This window comes from Schistocerca cancellata, chromosome 9, assembly GCF_023864275.1.
Source record: "Schistocerca cancellata isolate TAMUIC-IGC-003103 chromosome 9, iqSchCanc2.1, whole genome shotgun sequence".
Taxonomy (NCBI): Eukaryota; Metazoa; Arthropoda; class Insecta; order Orthoptera; family Acrididae; genus Schistocerca; species Schistocerca cancellata.
This window is the reverse complement of record NC_064634.1, coordinates 490,475,798-490,493,934: the sequence shown is the minus strand read 5'-3', so window position 1 is coordinate 490,493,934 and position 18,137 is coordinate 490,475,798. Positions and strand designations below refer to the sequence as shown.

General features: G+C 43.7%; 1 protein-coding gene across 1 annotated transcript in view; it reads left to right on the top strand.

Moving 5' to 3' along the window:
* The first annotated feature begins 375 nt into the window (after positions 1–375).
* Positions 376–18,137, top strand: part of LOC126101515 (arp2/3 complex-activating protein rickA-like) — a 65,065-nt gene continuing 47,303 nt past the window's right edge. Inside the window, exon 1 of the mRNA XM_049912158.1 lies at positions 376–676. Coding sequence (XP_049768115.1) covers positions 376–676 — 301 coding nt within the window. The remainder of the gene's footprint in view (positions 677–18,137) is intronic.

Genomic DNA, 18,137 nt, shown 5'->3' with positions numbered 1-18,137 from the left:
GAGCTGTGTCCGTCACGACAGCGGCGGCTGTCGCGTCCACGGGGCGCTCGCTCGAGGTGGGGGCGGCAGACACGCGGTCGCGCTCGGCGGTTCCCCGGCGGCTGCTGCTGCTGTGGCTGCTGATTACTGGTGGGGCTGGCGCGGTGCGTCGTGCGCGGTGCGTGTGTCGCTCGCCACGGCCTGCGCCTCGGAACTGCCTGCCGACCCGCAGCCCCACGACTCACGCATTGTTGCCTCCCACCACTGCGGGAGGGCGGGGGGACCGCAGCGAGAGGGGGGGGGGCAGTGTCACGTGACGCGCGCGCGGTTGGCGCTGCCGGCGGTCCGGGCCGCCCGCGGAGGGAGCGCTCCGCGCACGCGCCGCCCACGGTCGCCATGGCAACGGCGCTGCTCGCGCGCCCATTGGCCGCAGTGGGCGGAGCTGCCGGTCGATACCGGCGGCCGCGGGTTCCCCTCTCCGGGCGGGCACGAGTAGTGGGACGGCGGCCCGACGCGGCCGACGCGCGGCGCTCTGCCGGCAGGAGTCCGCCGCGGAACGCCGCAGCTGCAGCTGCAGCTGCCAGCACGGCGATCGCTCTGGGTCCGGCCGCCGCCTCCTCTCGGCCGCCGACGCCGCCGCTGCCGTCGCCGCCGCCGCCGCCACCGCCCCACACGCCTCCCCCCGGCGCCGAGACGCGTGGGCTTCTTTTTCCCTCCCTGCCTAGCCGTCCTTTTTTTCTTCTCCTTCTCGTCCGTCTTCTTTTGCCCCCGCCCGCCAGGCTGGGGGGGCGGGCTCTGGGCCCCGCTGCCCCCACCTCTCCACCACTCGCGACCGGCTCTCGCGCGTCAATATTTATAACTTGACGCCGGCGACGCCGCCGAGTCGCGCGCGGCACAAGTTTCCATTTACGTGACCGCACGACCGCCGTCCGGCTGCTCGGCGATTCCCTTTCTTTTTTTCTTTTCTTTTTTTTTTTCGCCTCCTTTCCCTCGCTGTTTCATCTACATGCAAAACACGAGGTGTGTCTCGAAATATGTAAGGATTACTTTTTGGAAAGAATTTTATTTATTCGCTTACATCCACGGTACCTCCTTCAAAATAGTTCCCGTCAGATATTATACACTTCTCACAGCGTTTCTTCCAGTTTCTGAAACACTTCTGCAACTTGTAAGATAGCTCCTTTTACAGCTCGTCCGAGTATCACGGTACAGGCCTAGTTTTACAAACGAGCCTAGCAAGGAATAGCGTCGGAAAATTGTGAGCATAAGTAAAACTGCATGCCTGGACCAAACACTGGCTTGTTTTGCCCTGTGTTTAGCGCCGCGGGCAAGTAATAGTAGTAGCTGGTCGGCTGAGCCATTCGCTAGCTATCGTTGCAAACTGTCGTACGGTTCGGGCCGAGTGCACCAATCTCAGTCAGGAAGCGCGATAAGCGATGTCCTGTGATCGCGGCACAAATTAACCGCGTTTAAAATGTGTCTGCCCTGCACCATCGTTAGTCACCAAATCGTGATCAAATTTAAATGCGAACATTTTACGTTAGACTCTACCGTGACTGTTATTGACATTAAGTGAAACAAGTTTATTGTTACCAGTCACTGTTTAGTTATCTCCACGACACGTTTCAAAGGTTTAAACCTCCATCATCAGGTGCATTTAGATTTGTAAGTATGACATGTGTGTGTGTGTGTGTGTGTGTGTCTGTGTGTGTGTGTGTGTGTGTGTGTGTTGTGTTACGATGTGTAGACAGCGCCACAAGTTCCTCCAAAAGATCGTAAAACACACACACACACACACACACACACACACACACACAAATGTCACACCAACAAATGTAAATCCAACAAATAGTGGAGGTTTAAACCTTTAAAACGTGTCGTGGAGATAAGTAAAATGGCTCTGAGCACTATGGGACTTAACAGCTGATGTCATTAGTCGCCTAGAACTTAGAACTACTTAAACCTAACTAACCTAAGGATATCACACTCATCCATAGCTGAGGCAGGATTCGGACCTGGGACCGTAGCGGTCGCGCAATTCCAGACTGAAGCACCTAGAACCGCTAGGCCACAACGGCCGGCTGAGATAAATAGACAGTGACTGGTAACATTTATAATCGTGATCAGCCAAACGTGCATCTCATCGCGGTTAACTCGTCGTAATGCAGTAGGAGATCCCTGGAGACGCAAAGATGTTAATTGACATGTGAATCTGCACACGGCCGTCTTTATAGCTAAGTACGTAAGGTTTGCAGACAACCGCTCGTGAGTTACGTTACTGTCACAAGTTCTCACTTTCGTCAACAAGCAGAAGTGTGTTTACGTTTAGCGAAATGGAAAACATAAGAAGAACAACAAATTTTACGAAGCATGGTAGGGATGTAGCCCTTATTTCTGGATTTGGTTACTGTGAATGCAACAGTTCTTGAAAATGAAAGAACTAACGCGTGCAATACAAAAGAAGGAATGCACGGAGTCTCGTTTCGGTCTTTTTTTTTTCTTTTTTCCGTTCATTTCGAATCCTGCGTCATTTAAAGATAAAATTCATCAGACTTATGCTAATTACCGCATCTAATGGTAATTTTTATGAAAAATGCAGGTCTTCTTATTTCTAACTATAGACTGCTCACAAAAATGCAGTTTGGATCACAGAAAAAAATTATTAATTACCTTTTATAAAAGATTATTGATCAAGATCCTGTAAGTTAAAAAAGCACAAATTAATTTCTTGTCTTTTGGTATGTTACGCTCCATACAATATGCAGCATGCAACATGTACCTTTGTTTAAAAATTTAAATCCACCCAGAATCGAATTCAGATCCCTCTAGCAAGGCACAAGCACCGCACCAAAGAGCCACACTGCTGTCGAAAAAATAATAATAAAAATTTTTTTTAACATACTAAATGTGGTCGGTAAACTTAGAAGTGGATTTCTACGAGAATTTTGAGAGCTACATCGAACTGCTTTGGGAGAGGTATATTTCACTTACGACCTTCACGTACGATAAATACAGAAAATTACAAAAGTACCATTTTTCTGTGGCCCCCTTGTTAGAGAAAAACAGGCAGTGTGGTCACATGTGGAGGCGCGACTTAATTCCACTCCTGGTAACTTTGATTCATAAATTAATATCTTGAGTCTGTCTCGGTACATGTTTACATCGTACGCTTAGAAACCAAGTCATCTCGGGAAAACCAGATGTGTGCCGTCGTTTAACGTTGGTCGAGGTCGATGCAACAGAATTTTACTTTGAACAGGCTTAAATGTGGACTTTACCGCGGTTAAATTGTAATCTAGATTGGTGCACTCGGCCGTTCGCCGTTGAAATTATTCGTCTGCGCATAATAATAAAAAAAATTTCAAATAAAGTCGTTGAAACGATCCAACGTGTAACTAAATTGCTGGTCGCGTAGTTCAGCTAAAGGAGCAGATTACTGATGTAATAATAACCGCCAATTGTCACTGGGAACTTGCGCTTGCAGCAGTACCAAACGCCGTTGGCAGAGCACGACCGATGACATCGGCCGAAATCCTGGTCACACGGTTCGTCAGCGTTTGCCGCGTTCAGGATTGGAATCTCTTCTCTCAAGGAGGTTCGAATAGATTCTAACCTATATCTGACGTATTAGAATAGCCACACACGTTTTACTAATACATGAAATGAAGAGAGAAACATTATATTCCTTGGTATACTCGACACAATTCTTGGTGGCAGTGTAAAGCAACATTACAAACACTCTGCACAGTTTCAAATAAATTCAAGAAAACAGTGATAGATCAGTTAACATTCAATGCCTTTCATTCAGCATATGTGTGGAAGACGAACATAAGTTTTAGAATAAGACGCACTGAAAAGTGGAAACTCATACATCACATTTGCAAAACACTTCACATGACAGAACCACTTTCCTGGCACAGAAACCCCAGTAAGAAGTAACAACAATTCCTGAACCGCTAGTGCCCACATTTTTAATAATAATAATAAAAAACGAACACTACAGTGGCACTAACCATTTAAATCCACGTACACCACTGTTCTCACTTCAAAACATAATTTGTTGAGGTTCTAAACTAGGTCAAAAAATTTCCGATACGGATTTTGCCTGTGTTGCAGATGATATGCAGCAAACTAGAGACATGAGATTGAAACGGCTAGAGAGTCACAGAACATACAGAATGTAATCTAAGATAACAGAGCCGGCCGGGGTGGCAGAGCGGTTCTAGGCGCTACAGTCTGGAACCGCGCGACCGCTGCGGTCGCAGGTTCGAATCCTGCCTCGGGCATGGATGTGTGTGACGTCCTTAGGTTAGTTAGGTTTAAGTAGTTCTAAGTTCTAGTAGGGGACTGATGACCTTAGAAGTTAAGTCCCATGGTGCTCAGAGCCAGCCATTTAAGATAACAGATTATTTACATTATTTGCAAAAACAGACATAATGTCTTATGGGATAACAGCAATCAGTGATTTTATAATGTTCCTTAAAATCCGTCTTGATTGCAAAAAAATTTTTTATTATTCATATGACCGGTTTCGGTTCATTCAGAACCATCTTCAGATCTGATATTTCAGTTACAGGAGTAACCCGTCCAAATCCAACAACTTTCACATGCTACGTCAGATCTGAAGATGGTTCTGAATGAACCGAAACCGGTCATATGAATAATAAAAAAAAATATTTTTTTGCTATCAAGACGGATTTTAAGCAACATTTACATTATTGTCGAATTTTTAAGTCGTTCGAAATTTGTGGTTGCCAGTACAATAACGATTTCCGTCCACAGTTTTGGACACATACCCTGTTAATACACAGTGTGGTCAGAAACAGTCCTAAAAGCGTGTAAAAGTGTTGCAAAGTAGATTGTGTCCAAAAATAGTTGAAAGAAAAAAAATTCGATCGGTTGCGCCGTCGTTCCATAGCTAATTAGCACTGAATTTTGCCAATCAGACCGTTGCGCCCGCCAGTCCAAGCGACCCGCCCACACACGGTGTCGCCAAAGATGTTCTTCGTTTGGTTCTCTAAAGCAGGCCAAGAGGGCGGTAGAAAAAGTGGACGTGGAACGGTAGTAAGGATGGAATTCCAGCCAAAGTGTGAGCAATCTCGTGCGCTGTCATCTGTTGTTGTTGTTGTTGCCGTCTTCAGTCCTGAGACTGGTTTGATGCAGCTCTCCATGCTACTCTATCCTGTGCAAGCTTCTTCATCTCCCAGTACCTACTGCAGCCTACATCCTTCTGAATCTGCTTAGTGTATTCATCTCTTGGACTCCCTCTACGATTTTTACCCTCCACGCTGCCCTCCAATACTAAATTGGTGATCCCTCGATGTCTCAAAACATGTCCTACCAATCGATCCCTTCTTCTAGTGAAGTTGTGCGACAAGGTCCTCTTCTCCCCAATTCAATTCAATACCTCCTCATTAGTTATGTGATCTACCCATCTAATCTTCAGCATTCTTCTGTAGCACCACATTTCGAATGCTTCTATTCTCTTCTTGTCTAAACTATTTATCGTCCACGTTTCACTTCCATACATGGCTACACTCCATACAAATACTTTCAGAAACAACTTCCTGATATTTAAATCTATACTCGATGTTAACAAATTTCTCTTCTTCAGAAACGCTTTCCTTGCCATCGCCAGTCTACATTTTATATCCTTTCTACTTCGACCATCGTCAGTTATTTTGCTCCCCAAATAGCAAAACTCCTTTTCTACTTTAAGTGTCTCATTTCCTAATCTAATTCCCTCAGCATCACCCGACTTAATTCGACTACATTCCATTATCCTCGTTTTGCTTTTGTTGATGTTCATCTTATACCCTCCTTTCAAGACACTGTTCATTCCGTTCAGCTGCTCTTCCAAGTCCTTTGCTGTCTCCGACAGAATTACAATGTCATCGGCGAACCTCAAAGTTTTTATTTCTTCTCCATGGATTTTAATACCTACTCCGAACTTTTCTTTTGTTTCCTGTATTGCTTGCTCAATATACAGATTGAACAACATCGGGGAGAGGCTACAACCCAGTCTAACTCCCTTCCCAACCACTGCTTCCCTTTCATGCCCCTCGACTCTTATAACTGCCATCTGCTTCCTGTACAAATTGTAAATAGCCTTTCGCTCCCGGTATTTTACCCCTGCCACCTTCAGAATTTGAAAGAGAGTATTCCAATCAACATTGTCAAAAGCTTTCTCTAAGTCTACAAATGGTAGAAACGTAGGTTTGCCTTTCCTTAATCTTCCTTCTAAGATAAGTCGTAGGGTCAGTATTGCCTCACGTGTTCCAACATTTCTACGGAATCCAAACTGTCATCTACGCTACGAGAACAACTGACAGTTGTATGTGGCGGGCCGCTTGAATTTGCGTGCGCAACCGCCTGGTTGGCCAAGTTCAGTGCTAATCAGCCCGGGAACGGTGCAACCTATCGAATTCTGTTCTTAACACTTATTCCTCAGCACAACCTACCTTTTACCCTGCAATATCCTTACAAGATTTTCAGACTGTTTCTGACCACCCTGTATAGACTTAAGGGGCATTCAAATAAAACGAACAGGTTGAAAAGAACTAAGTAAACGGCTTATTATGGCAAATGTAATCTCCATAACTCTTAATACATGTATCCCACCGTAAGACAAAATAACGGTCAACGTCTTCATGGAAAAATGTTTTCAGTTGATTGCGGATTCATGATGGCACAGAGCCGTGCATCTCTTCGTCCGAAGCGGGACTCGCATATTGCCAAGATTGTTTTCAGTGCAATGCAGAAGTTTCGCTGGAAAGCCGTTACACATCTTCCATATAGTACAGGTCTCTCCACATGCGATTTCCAAATTTTTGGAGTCCTGAAGAAAGATGATAGTGGCCGTCAATTTCCTCCCCAATGAAGAGGTGCACGCCTAGGTATAATCATGGTTTCGTAGGAAACCGCAATCTTTTTTCCGTGAAGACATTGACTGTCTTGTCTCACAGTGGGATAAATGTATTAACTATCATGACGATTACTTTTGAAATTATAAACACTTTTCCTTGTTAGCCCATCTGTGTCATTTTCTTTTAACTGTCCTTCATATTTCTCATTCCCAGGACGCTACAAGCTCCATCTCTCTTGTACTAGACTCCTCATTTTCACACAAGCTATGTTTTGAGTGCGAGAGCGTCTGCTAATTCGACCGAAGGAAAAAAAAAACTAATTTGCATTCCACCGTCCATCGTCCGAAGTCTGTACACTCGGACGTTGAGATCCGGTTTGCACAAAGAGGACGTACGTACTGCGCACTATCCTTTGAAAATATCGGCAGTTTTCGATCGATGTCGGTCATCGGCGGAATACGCCGACGTCGGCGCCACTGTGACCGGAACCTAAGACAGTTAGTCAGTTTCCCGATTCGCCCCGTATTCTACTTTAGGAGAAAGAACAGGTCTACGAGACGGCTCGACGACAGGAATGCTACAATCTCGGTGTTTGGGACAACTTTCAACTCTCTCAGCGACGCCTTTTTAGTCTCACGCATGCTTGTAAAACGACGACCTGTAAGGTTTTCTTTATTTTTGAAAACAGGAAGAAAGGACCATGTCTTTAATTTTTTAAGCAGGAAAATGTCACATGAGGCCATGTCTGGAGAATATGGAGGCTGGGACATCATTAAAGTGTTGTTTATTGTCAACAATTCACGAACAAGCAACGAAGTGTGAGCTGTTGTTTTGCCACAGATCCTGGCATCTTTCTTCGGGTTGTTTCATGCAGACGGAATTAAACTTGTAAACAGTACTCCTTATTGATCGTGCGACCTTGTGGCTCTCAAGGTGAACTATGCCGTTAAAACTGAAGAACGCAATGAGAATAATCTTCACATTTGATCGCACTTGGCAATTTTTTTTTTTGCAGTTCTTGGTGATCAAGAATGCTTCCAATGGGAGAACTGAGGCTTAGTTTCTACGTCATATCCGTAAACCTATGATTCATAAGCTGTTATGAGACCTTTCAGTAGTTCTGTTGACTTAGTAGTTCTGGATCGTTGTTGACTTCATCTAGCAACTCCTGAGAAACGTGCACTCGACGCTGTTTTTATTCCAAATTCGACAACTATCTGCAACAAAATGACTCCGGAGGCGCGACGTAATCGACAAACACCATCATAGTTCAGCCAGTTTGCCCGAAATATTTATAAGTTATACACAAAAACCATTCTTGTAAATCAGTCCATCTACTATCGGTTCTTGAGATTAGCCTTCATATACAGACCAAAAAACAAAAAAATGAAAAAATAAAATAAAATAAAAAATAAAAATAAAAATGCGACGATGGACTTGAATTTACATGTACAGACAGTACAAACACACAGGTAACATTTCTGATTACTAACAACAGACTATACAGTCGATACGGCTAACATTATACAGATATTTTTAACATAAATTAACTGACACAAAAGAACAAAAAATCGCCTAAATTGTACTAACATAATACGCAAAATAACAAAATTCACTTTGTTTTTTGAACACAGCTCGTGTATATGTATTCCAGAATTAATACAAATATGTACTCTACCGATCACTACGAAGTGACACCGACCTACAAAGGGAGAAACGATCACCACGATAAAACAAGGGAAATCAGAGCTCGTACGGAAAGATATAGATATTCTTTCTTTCTGTGCGCTATACGAGATTGGAATGATAGAGAATTGTGAAGGTGGTTCGATGAACCCTCTGCCAGGCACTTAAATGTGATTTGCAGACTATCCATGCAGACGTAGATGTAGAAGTGGGCCACAGGGCTTACTTAGTTTTTAAGTTACATACTGCGCCAGCCGCAATACAACATTCAAATGGTTCAAATGGCTCTGAGCACTATGGGACTTAACATCTGAGGTCATCAGTCCCCTAGAACTTAGAACTATTTAAACCTAACTAACCTAAGGACATCACACACATCCATGGCCGAGGCAGAATTCGAACCTACGACCGTAGCGGTCGCGCGGCTCCAGACTGAAGCGCCTAGAACCGCTCGGCCACAACGGCCGGCAATACAACATTCAGCACAATTTGTTTCTTACCTGCTTCGGCCACTGTTTGCTCTGCCCGAGCTCCAGTGACAAAATTTCGGAGCTTGTTCAAGGATATTTTGTCGGTACAGTAAGATCCTGGTCATCTGCGTTAGTGTGTAGCCGAAAACTTTTGTTTGCTGTATTCAGAAAAAGTGTATACGTCACATTCTAAGTCCATTGCATTACTTTACGCGTTACTCGCCGGACACTGACAACTTGTTTACAAAATTAGATGATAGCATACCGACAATATCCCTCCCTGGAAGGGGCAAAAGGGGCGAGGGACGGTAGCGGTAATGAGACACAAGCACCCTCCGCCACCAACCATGTGGCGGCTCGTGGAGTGTAGATGCAGACGTTAATACACACTGTATTCAGTTAGGCTTGCTCTTGGTCCAGTTTCCGAAAAATATCGTGCAATAATTATCTTCTGTTTTTGTTTACTGTTTACTTGTTTCCTGAGGACGGATTCCATTTTCTGGGTAATCAGCCACATCGGCGAATGTTATCCTGCATATTCAAACAACAGATCCACGCCTTTCAGTGCCTCGGTATGCATGCCGCCGACTTTCCCGATCGCCAACTCTTCATTCCCTTCCTGAACACAGAACACTTTCTTAATTACATCCGCCTCACTTAGTTGCTCGAATACCGGTTCATACGCATTGCTATTTAACCAGTAGCGAATGTTTTCCACATATACGTCTCCACCACCAAAAACTTTGTTTCGCAAGATAGATTAATCTAGTAGCAGCACCGCATTCCTTACTGGTGTGACCTTCAAATGCATCTTCAGTGGTGGGAGTTGCACTGTCTTGCGGCAGTACAACGTGAGTCAAATGCATAGTAGTGCGTTTCGAATTATAACAGAATACTTTAGGCTTCGTTTTTATTTCTTTCTCCAAAATTGCCGAAATATGAACAGGTAATCCTCAAACAGCTGGTCTTCGGTGATTCGTTACAGAGTACAAGTGATTGCACCCCTGTTACCTTTGTTTCCATGAAATTTCTTCAAAAAGTTCAGATACAGCCACACAAACTTTTTTTTTTAATGTGAAAATTACCGAACTATCAGTTCAATAAGCCACAGCTGCAAAATACTAACACGAATTCCTTACAGACGAATGGAAAAACTAGTAGAAGTCGACCCCGGGGAAGATCAGTTTGGATTCCGTAGAAATGTTGGAACACGAGAGGCAATACTGACCCTACGACTTATCTTAGAAGAAAGATTAAGGAAAGGCAAACCTACGTTTCTAGCATTTGTAGACTTACAGAAAGCTTTTGACAATGTTGATTGGAATACTTTCTTTCAAATTCTGAAGGTTGCAGGGGTAAAATACAGGGAGCGAAAGGCTATTTACAATTTGTACAGAAAGCAGATGGCACTTATAAGAGTCGAGGGGTATGAAAGGGAAGCAGTGGTTGGGAAGGGAATGAGACAGGGTTGTAGCCTAACCCCGATGTTATTCAATCTGTATATTGAGCAAGCAGTAAAAGAAACAAAAGCAAAATTCGGAGTAGGTATTAAAATCTATGGGGCAGAAATAAAAACTTTGAGGTTCGCCGATGACGTAATTCTGCCAGAGACAGCAAAGGACTTGGAAGAGCAGCTGAACGGAATGGACAGTGTCTTGAAAGGAGGGTATAAGATGAACTTCAACAAAAGCAAAACGAGGATAATGGAATGTAGTCGAATTAAGTCGGGTGATACTGAGGGAATTAGATTAGGAAATGAGACACTTAAAGTAGTAAAGCAATTTTGCTATTTGGGGAGCAAAATAACTGATGATGGTCGAAGTAAAGAGAATATAAAATGTAGACTGTCAATGGCAAGGAAAGCGTTTCTGAAGAAGAGAAATGTGTTAACACCGAGTATAGATTTAAGTGTCAGGAAATCGTTCCTGAAAGTATTTGTATGGAGTGTAGCCACGTATAGAAGTGTAACGTGGACTATAAATAGTTTGGACAAGAAGAGAATAGAAGTTTTTGGAATGTGGTGATACAGAAGAACGCTGAAGATTAGATGGGTAGAGCACATAACTAATGAGGAGGTATTGAATAGGATTGGGGAGAACAGAAGTTTGTGGCACAACTTGACTAGAAGAAGGAATCGGTTGGTAGGACATATTCTGAGGTCGAGGGATCACCAATTTAGTATTGGAGGACAGCGTGGAGGGTAAAAATCGTAGAGGGAGACCAAGAGATGAATGCACTAAGCAGATTCAGAAGGATGTAGGCTGCAGTAGGTACTGGGAGATGAAGAAGCTTGCGCAGGATAGAGTAGCATGGAGAGCTGCATCAAACCAGTCTCAGGACTGAAGAAATGGTTCAAATGGCTCTGAGCACTATGGGACTTAACATCCTAGGTCATCAGTCCCCTAGAACTTAGAACTACTTAAACCTAACTAACCTAAGGACATCACACACATCCATGCCCGAGGCAGGATTCGAACCTGCGACCGCAGCAGTCCCGCGGTTCCGAACTGAAGCGCCTAGAACCGCACGGCCACCGCGGCCGGCAGGACTGAAGACCACCACAACAACAACAACAAGGGGGCTATCAGACCTGTTAACCATATAGTTTGATGAGTCTGTCCTGAGTACCTGGTAGCGACTTTTCATGCGATAGCCCTTGCTTTCCATGAAACTCGATGTTGAAGTCATATGTGTAGCTCCAGTACCTGCAACGTTATAATGATTCGACCATCTAGCGTAGCGTAGCGGGTAACCTTCACAGGTATTATAATGGTATTCCAGGTTCAAATCTTGTCCTTGCATTTTTTTTTTGTATTTCATCGTACACAGTATGATGAAAAATTAAAAGTCATGTAGAATTATACAAAAATTGTCGTTTTAGCCACTGCAATTAGGTTAACAAATCAATAATTCCATAAAATATTCTTCAGTTTGCTACACAGCAGATTACGTCTATTAAATTATCCGCAACGATTATTTGTCTTTCGACCATCATATCTTGTATTGCGCTGGATATGCCATTAGCGGAAACCGCGCCCGGAGTTGTAAGAAAAGTAAAACCGTGAAACTATCTTTCGGTGTATCTGCTAGCGTTAACCCGTGGGCCCTTCGGTTGCTGGTCACACTCCTCGACTTCTGAAAAATCTTCTTGTGGCCATCCTTCTGTAGAGATGATTGCTTCTACCACTCCACTGTGCTCTTTTGACACACACTGCCCTGACGACGCATTCCGAAAAGCTGATGCTGGCGACGAAAACCAACTTCTGGTTTACAGGGCCTGGTAATTCCGTGAAGTCTATGAGGAAGAAGGTACAACATGAGTCGAAGTCACGCCTAGGAACATCACAAAGAGCACATCGTCCACATATTTGGAATTTTAACCACGAACTGCAAGCGGAACTGACGTATAAAGAAAGACTATTGTAATAATTGGATTATTAATGAAATTACTACTGTGAAAATGACTATTTCTGAAAAGTTTTGCGTGACATGTGATATCCTTTATGATGAAGTGAAAAAATACAAGGGCTGGATCTGAACATGGACCACCAGTGTGTTAACCGTGTGGTAGCTGCTACAGTGTGCCTGGTGGCAGAGACAGTGTTAACATAACAGGTACAGCAGTTGCACATAAAATTCTAATGTGGATTTTAGCAGAAACCATGGGCCATCGCATGAAAAGTACCTAACCAGGTACCCAGGACAAATCCCTCGACAGAATACCTAGGACTCATCAAAATCCGTGATTACCAGGTCTGGTGGTACCGTCTAAGACAAACCCGAGCAGTACTGAATGCAAGACTGAGGGCGAAGGGAAGAGCACGGATTACATCTGCCAACGGCAGGTACTCTGACCGTAAGGAGGACTGTGTTTCTAAACAGGTCACACTGCACATACCATCGACATTTGCATTGTTGTGCTGGTATTTTCAGTGAAATACAGGGACGAAGGTGAACAAGGTTTCAAAACGAACGGAATGCAACTATTCTGTAAGGAGCGACCGGGGACCACGGCTTACTTACACCAAAATACTCAGAAAATTCCCTGAACGAACTCTGATATTTTGTCCGTGTTGTTAGAGTTCATTCTATATTAAATTGGTTTTTCTGTTTGGTAAGGCATAACTAGATTTGATTTTCTCAGAGGATGACATTTTCAGAAGGTCTAGAAATGTTCAGTATCGCAGTTGAATTTAATGTAACGGGAATATTGTTACTTTTAACCAACAGGGACTTAAAAATAATCGTCTTTCCAGTAAAAGAAACAAATACTTTTTTTTGCTTCTCCGTTTTTCAAAACTACAGCTAATTCTAGTCGTTGTTCTGTTGACTCTGGTATGCCTTTGACTTCTTCAGATCCTTTAATTCACTTACCCAGTTTAAAGTGTCTTCCGAACCACGGAACAGCTCGTAGTCCTAAACATGAATAAACCTTTGCCAGAGTTGAAAGAAGCAATAAGAGACGGTATCAAACCTGGGATAGACCACTGAGGGCAACCGAGCCTCCTTCACATATTTATAAAATCATAGTCTCTATGTATACCCCACATCTTATTTATTTTTGTATAACTACTGCTGTGGAGGTAGTAAACCCCTACTGCCCCTAATAGCGGGAGTGCGGGTGAGAAACTGTCCCGTGTAAAAACAACCAGTAACGACCGATATTAGTATCGAATCCTGTTTGTCGAGGGTCGCTAGGCTCAATGATGGCAGTCTCGATGGGGGTGGGGTTGAGGTGAAAAGGTGTGACATAAAAGCATTATTTAGGAACCCCTGGTATTTTAAACATAGCTGCGTAACAGCAACGGTTCCACGTAAATAGATTAAAAACAGCCAACCAGTTGCAAAGGATAAAGTAATCTTTACCTAGGTTTCGATAGATTTAAACCTATCTTCTTCAGAAGGCGGCAGTATTACATTAACATGGAGTGATACGTCATTGCCGTTTTTACAAACATCTCCATAGCTCCATTAGTCCAAATAAAATATAGCCCTAAGAGTAGGGTTTGTCAGATAAATAAAATTAAGTACATGGAAGTTGGAGAGCGCATAAGCAACTTATATTTTATTTGGACTAATGGAGCTATGGAGATGTTTGTAAAAATGGCAATGACGTATCACTCCATGTTAATGTAATACTGCCGCCTTCTGAAGAAGATAGGTTTAAATCTATCGAAACCTTGGTAAAGATTACTTTATCCTTTGCAACTGGTCGGCTGTTTTTAATCTAATAACCCCTGGTATATAACTACTGCTGGAGTAGGATATCCCTACTAACCTTAACGGTGGTGGTGGTAATGTAGATGTGAAGGCAGGTGAAAGATGCGTTTCTCCAAATCAGCAGGAAGGCATGAAGCAGTGTTGCGCGAATTCAACTAGCACATTTGTTTCTGGAGTACTGTTCGTAAGTTGAAATAAATGTTGCTTCAGAATTCCACGATTTTTCATTTACACTCACAGCCGGCCGATGTGGACGAGCGGTTCTAGACGCTTCAGTTTGGAACCGCGCGACCGCTGCGGTCGCAGGTTCGAATCATGCCTCGGGCATGGATGGGTGTGATGTCCTTAGGTTAGTTCGGTTTAAGCAGTTCTAAGTTCTAGGGGACTGATGACCTCAGAAGTTAAGTCCCATAGTGCTCAGAGCCATTTGAATCATTTACACTCACACTTTTACCATAAACGAAAAGATACTAACAAAAGAAAGAATGTGAGCAAATTCAAAGAAATGGGATGAAATTCTTACTCTGTTATTGATTTTAAAAAGTGTTTGTTCTTTTGTTACACCTAAAAGTTTGAACCATTGTCCACGACTTTTTGAGTACTTCTTACCTATACAGAATTACAAGTGTCCTCAGGATTCAGTTTAACTGCAGGGAGAAATACGCTACAGATACAGATGAGATAGTATCTGTACAAGTAATATCCTCGTGGTGCCTTAACGATCGTTGCTGGTATACCGACCAGCGTGAGTGTGGTTTTTCCCAAGATCGTATAGGGGAATGTTAGGCTAGGTTCGAAATTTCGTCTCAGAAGATACGATACATAAACAGTTAAAATACGATTACATGCAGAACACAGTTTGCACGATTCACAAGACGGATGGCGCGCACGACTTCCCTGCCTTAGGCTGCCTTCACGACTGTGTCCTCAGGAAGAGCATCCGGCCACAAGATTAAATGATAAAGGAAAATTTCCTAAATGCTGAAGAAAAAGACGCAGTACTAGATGGGAAAGAAACAGAGAAAGGTGACAGAAAAAGTGAAGGAGGCAACGAAATGAAACTTCACTGTTTTTGAAGGTATGTAGGGTCTAATGTTATGTCAGTGATTACGAAGTCGAGACAAACTTGCAAAGATATTGTCACTGTGAGGTCTCTTACCAGGACGACGTTGCAGCCCCTCTGTATTCGGTTGGGAAGGGTGTCGTAAAGTGGTTAATCATCACTGAGGCAAGCTGGCCCACAGCAGCTGTGACTGGTCCTTAACATCTTGGATACTGCCAACGGGACAGAGGTGACGCGCGAGCTGGTCCCGGGGACAGATCTGGGGATCTTGCTGGCTACGGGAGTACTTCGACATCAAACACACAGTTCAGAAGTAATTTATGGCGTTCCGCAAGATATTTCAAATGGCTCTGAGCAGTATGGGACTGAACATCTGAGGTCATCAGTACCCTGGAACTTAGAACTACTTAAACCTAACTAACCTAAGAACATCACACACATCTATGCGCGAGGCAGGATTCGAATCTGCGAACGTAGCGGTCGCGCTGTTCCAGACTGAAACGCCTAGAACCGCTCGGCCACACCGTCCGGCCCGCAAGGTAATGTTAGAGGCCCTTTGCTGTTCCTTATCTATATAAACGACTTGGGAGACAATTTGAGCAGCCGTCTTCGGTTGTTTGCAGATGACGCTGCCCTTTATCGACTAATAAAGTCATCAAAGATCAAAACGAACTGCAAAACGATTTAGAAAAGATATCTGAATGGCGCGAAAAGTGGCAGTTGACCCTAAATAACGAAAAGTGTGAGGTCATCCATATGAGTGCTAAAAGGAATCCGTTAAACTTCGGTTACACGATAAATCAGTCAAATCTAAAGACCGTAAATTCAACTAAATACCTAGGAGTTACAATTACGAACAACTTCAATGCTGTGGGGAATGCTAACCAAAGACTGCGTTTTATTGGCAGGACACTTACAAAATGTAACAGATCTCTAAGGAACTGCCTACATTACGCTTACCCGTCCTCTTTTACAAATCTGCTCCGCGATATGGGATCATTACCAGATAAGACTGACAGAGTACATCGAAAAAGTCCGAAGAAGGTCAGCACGTTTTGTATTACCGCGAAATAGGGGAGAGAGTGTCACTGAAATGATACAGCATTTGGGCCGGACACCATTAAAACAAGGGCGTTTTTCTTTGCGACGGAATCTTCTCACTAAATTCCAATCACCAACTTTCTTCTCCAAATGAGAAAATATTTTGTTGACACCGACCTACATAGGGAGAAACGATCACCATGACAAAATAAGGGAAATTAGAGCTCGTACGGAAAGATATAGATGTTCGTTCTTTCTGCGCGCTATACGAGATTAGAATAATAGAGAATTTTGAAGGTGGTTCGATTAACCTTCTGCCAGGCGCTTAAATGTTATTTGCAGAGTATCCATGTAGATTTAGATTCGTGGAGACGCCTGCAAGTCAGGATGAAAACTGAGTTGTTTAAATAAGACCACAAGATATTGTCGAGTGGCAGGTAACCCACGAAGACACAGGGCGCCCGTGGAGTACCGGTGTGCTGTCCACTCAGACACTACCAGCCACCTGACATCATACGCAATGGCTATCCACATCACGACGCCAGCCAACACTGTAATGCCTCTCCAAAATACTGGAAGAATGGAACTTCTCCCGAAGGTGTCGCTGTACTCGCCGACGATGGTTATCAAGGATAGTGCAGTACCACGATTAGTCGCAGAACACAGTGCGACGATATACGGGGTGTTTGAAAAACGACTTTACAACTTCAAAAATTCATATAAATTTACTGAAAGAAGATATAGAGCTGGCTTTAGTTACAGTTTGTAAGGAAAGACATCAAGTTTTTTTTTTTTACCTTTGAAAGGGTCCTGTAGCCACCTTTCATTAGTCCGGTAGCCCATTTTCACTAGTATTTCTCTTTCCTTCCTTGTTTCTCTTTTCTCACAATTATCATAATGGTATGATTGAATGAATGTGGTCGTATGTCACGTTGCTAGACGGTGGCGTAGTCTGCTGCAGAAAGTCTGCGATAGTCGTACAGATTCAGCAGGAGTTGTACAGAGTAGCCAACTCTCGTAGTGGTCAAGTAGGCAAAGAGGTTTTCGCTACTTGTGAGAAATCCACCTGCGTTACGTTGGTGTCGGAAATGGCACCTTTGGGTTTTCTGGGCCACGCGGAGCGTGGAAGAGGCTGGAGAAGAAGCGGGAGGCAGGCTGCCGCTGGTACGGGAAGCGTCCACAGCTGTGCTCCAGTCGAAGAAGGGTGAGTTAGAGTGACCGCGTGGCGCGCTGTTACTTGGCGAGGGGAGAGCTGTTAGCTTTTGGTCTCGCTTTTCAAATCTGGAAGATTGATTTGCCTTGTCGCAGCAAGGAATACAAAACTTTGGCAGATTTTTCTTTTAGCAAATTTCTGTAGCAGACTTGGACCCGCCGGAAGAACGCCACACAAAGGTGTCGATAAGAAGTGAGCACTCGCTTCTGTATGAATGTCTGTTTGCCTTCAGCTGTGCCTGCATAAGCTTTCACCTTTCTAAATATTTAGAGCTTTGCCTCCTCGTAAATTTTCCTTGCTTTATGTGTCTTTCGTCCGTGGGGAGCCAACCACGTGGTAGAACATTATATTTGTTGGGCTACCGGCATCACTAACTGTCCGATCGCATGTTTGTTTCAGATAATGTTAGCATGATTGTGTGATGTGATATTGTTGGAATTTGGCATTGTACCTAGAAATTGTGTCTCTACAAACCACGTGTTATCAGGAATCGTGTAGATGCCTCACATCCCTATCTTAAGAATAAATAATTTTATCTACAATTTTCTCTTGTGTTCCGAGATTACGTTTTTGCACCTAAGCCACTCACCTCGTAGCTT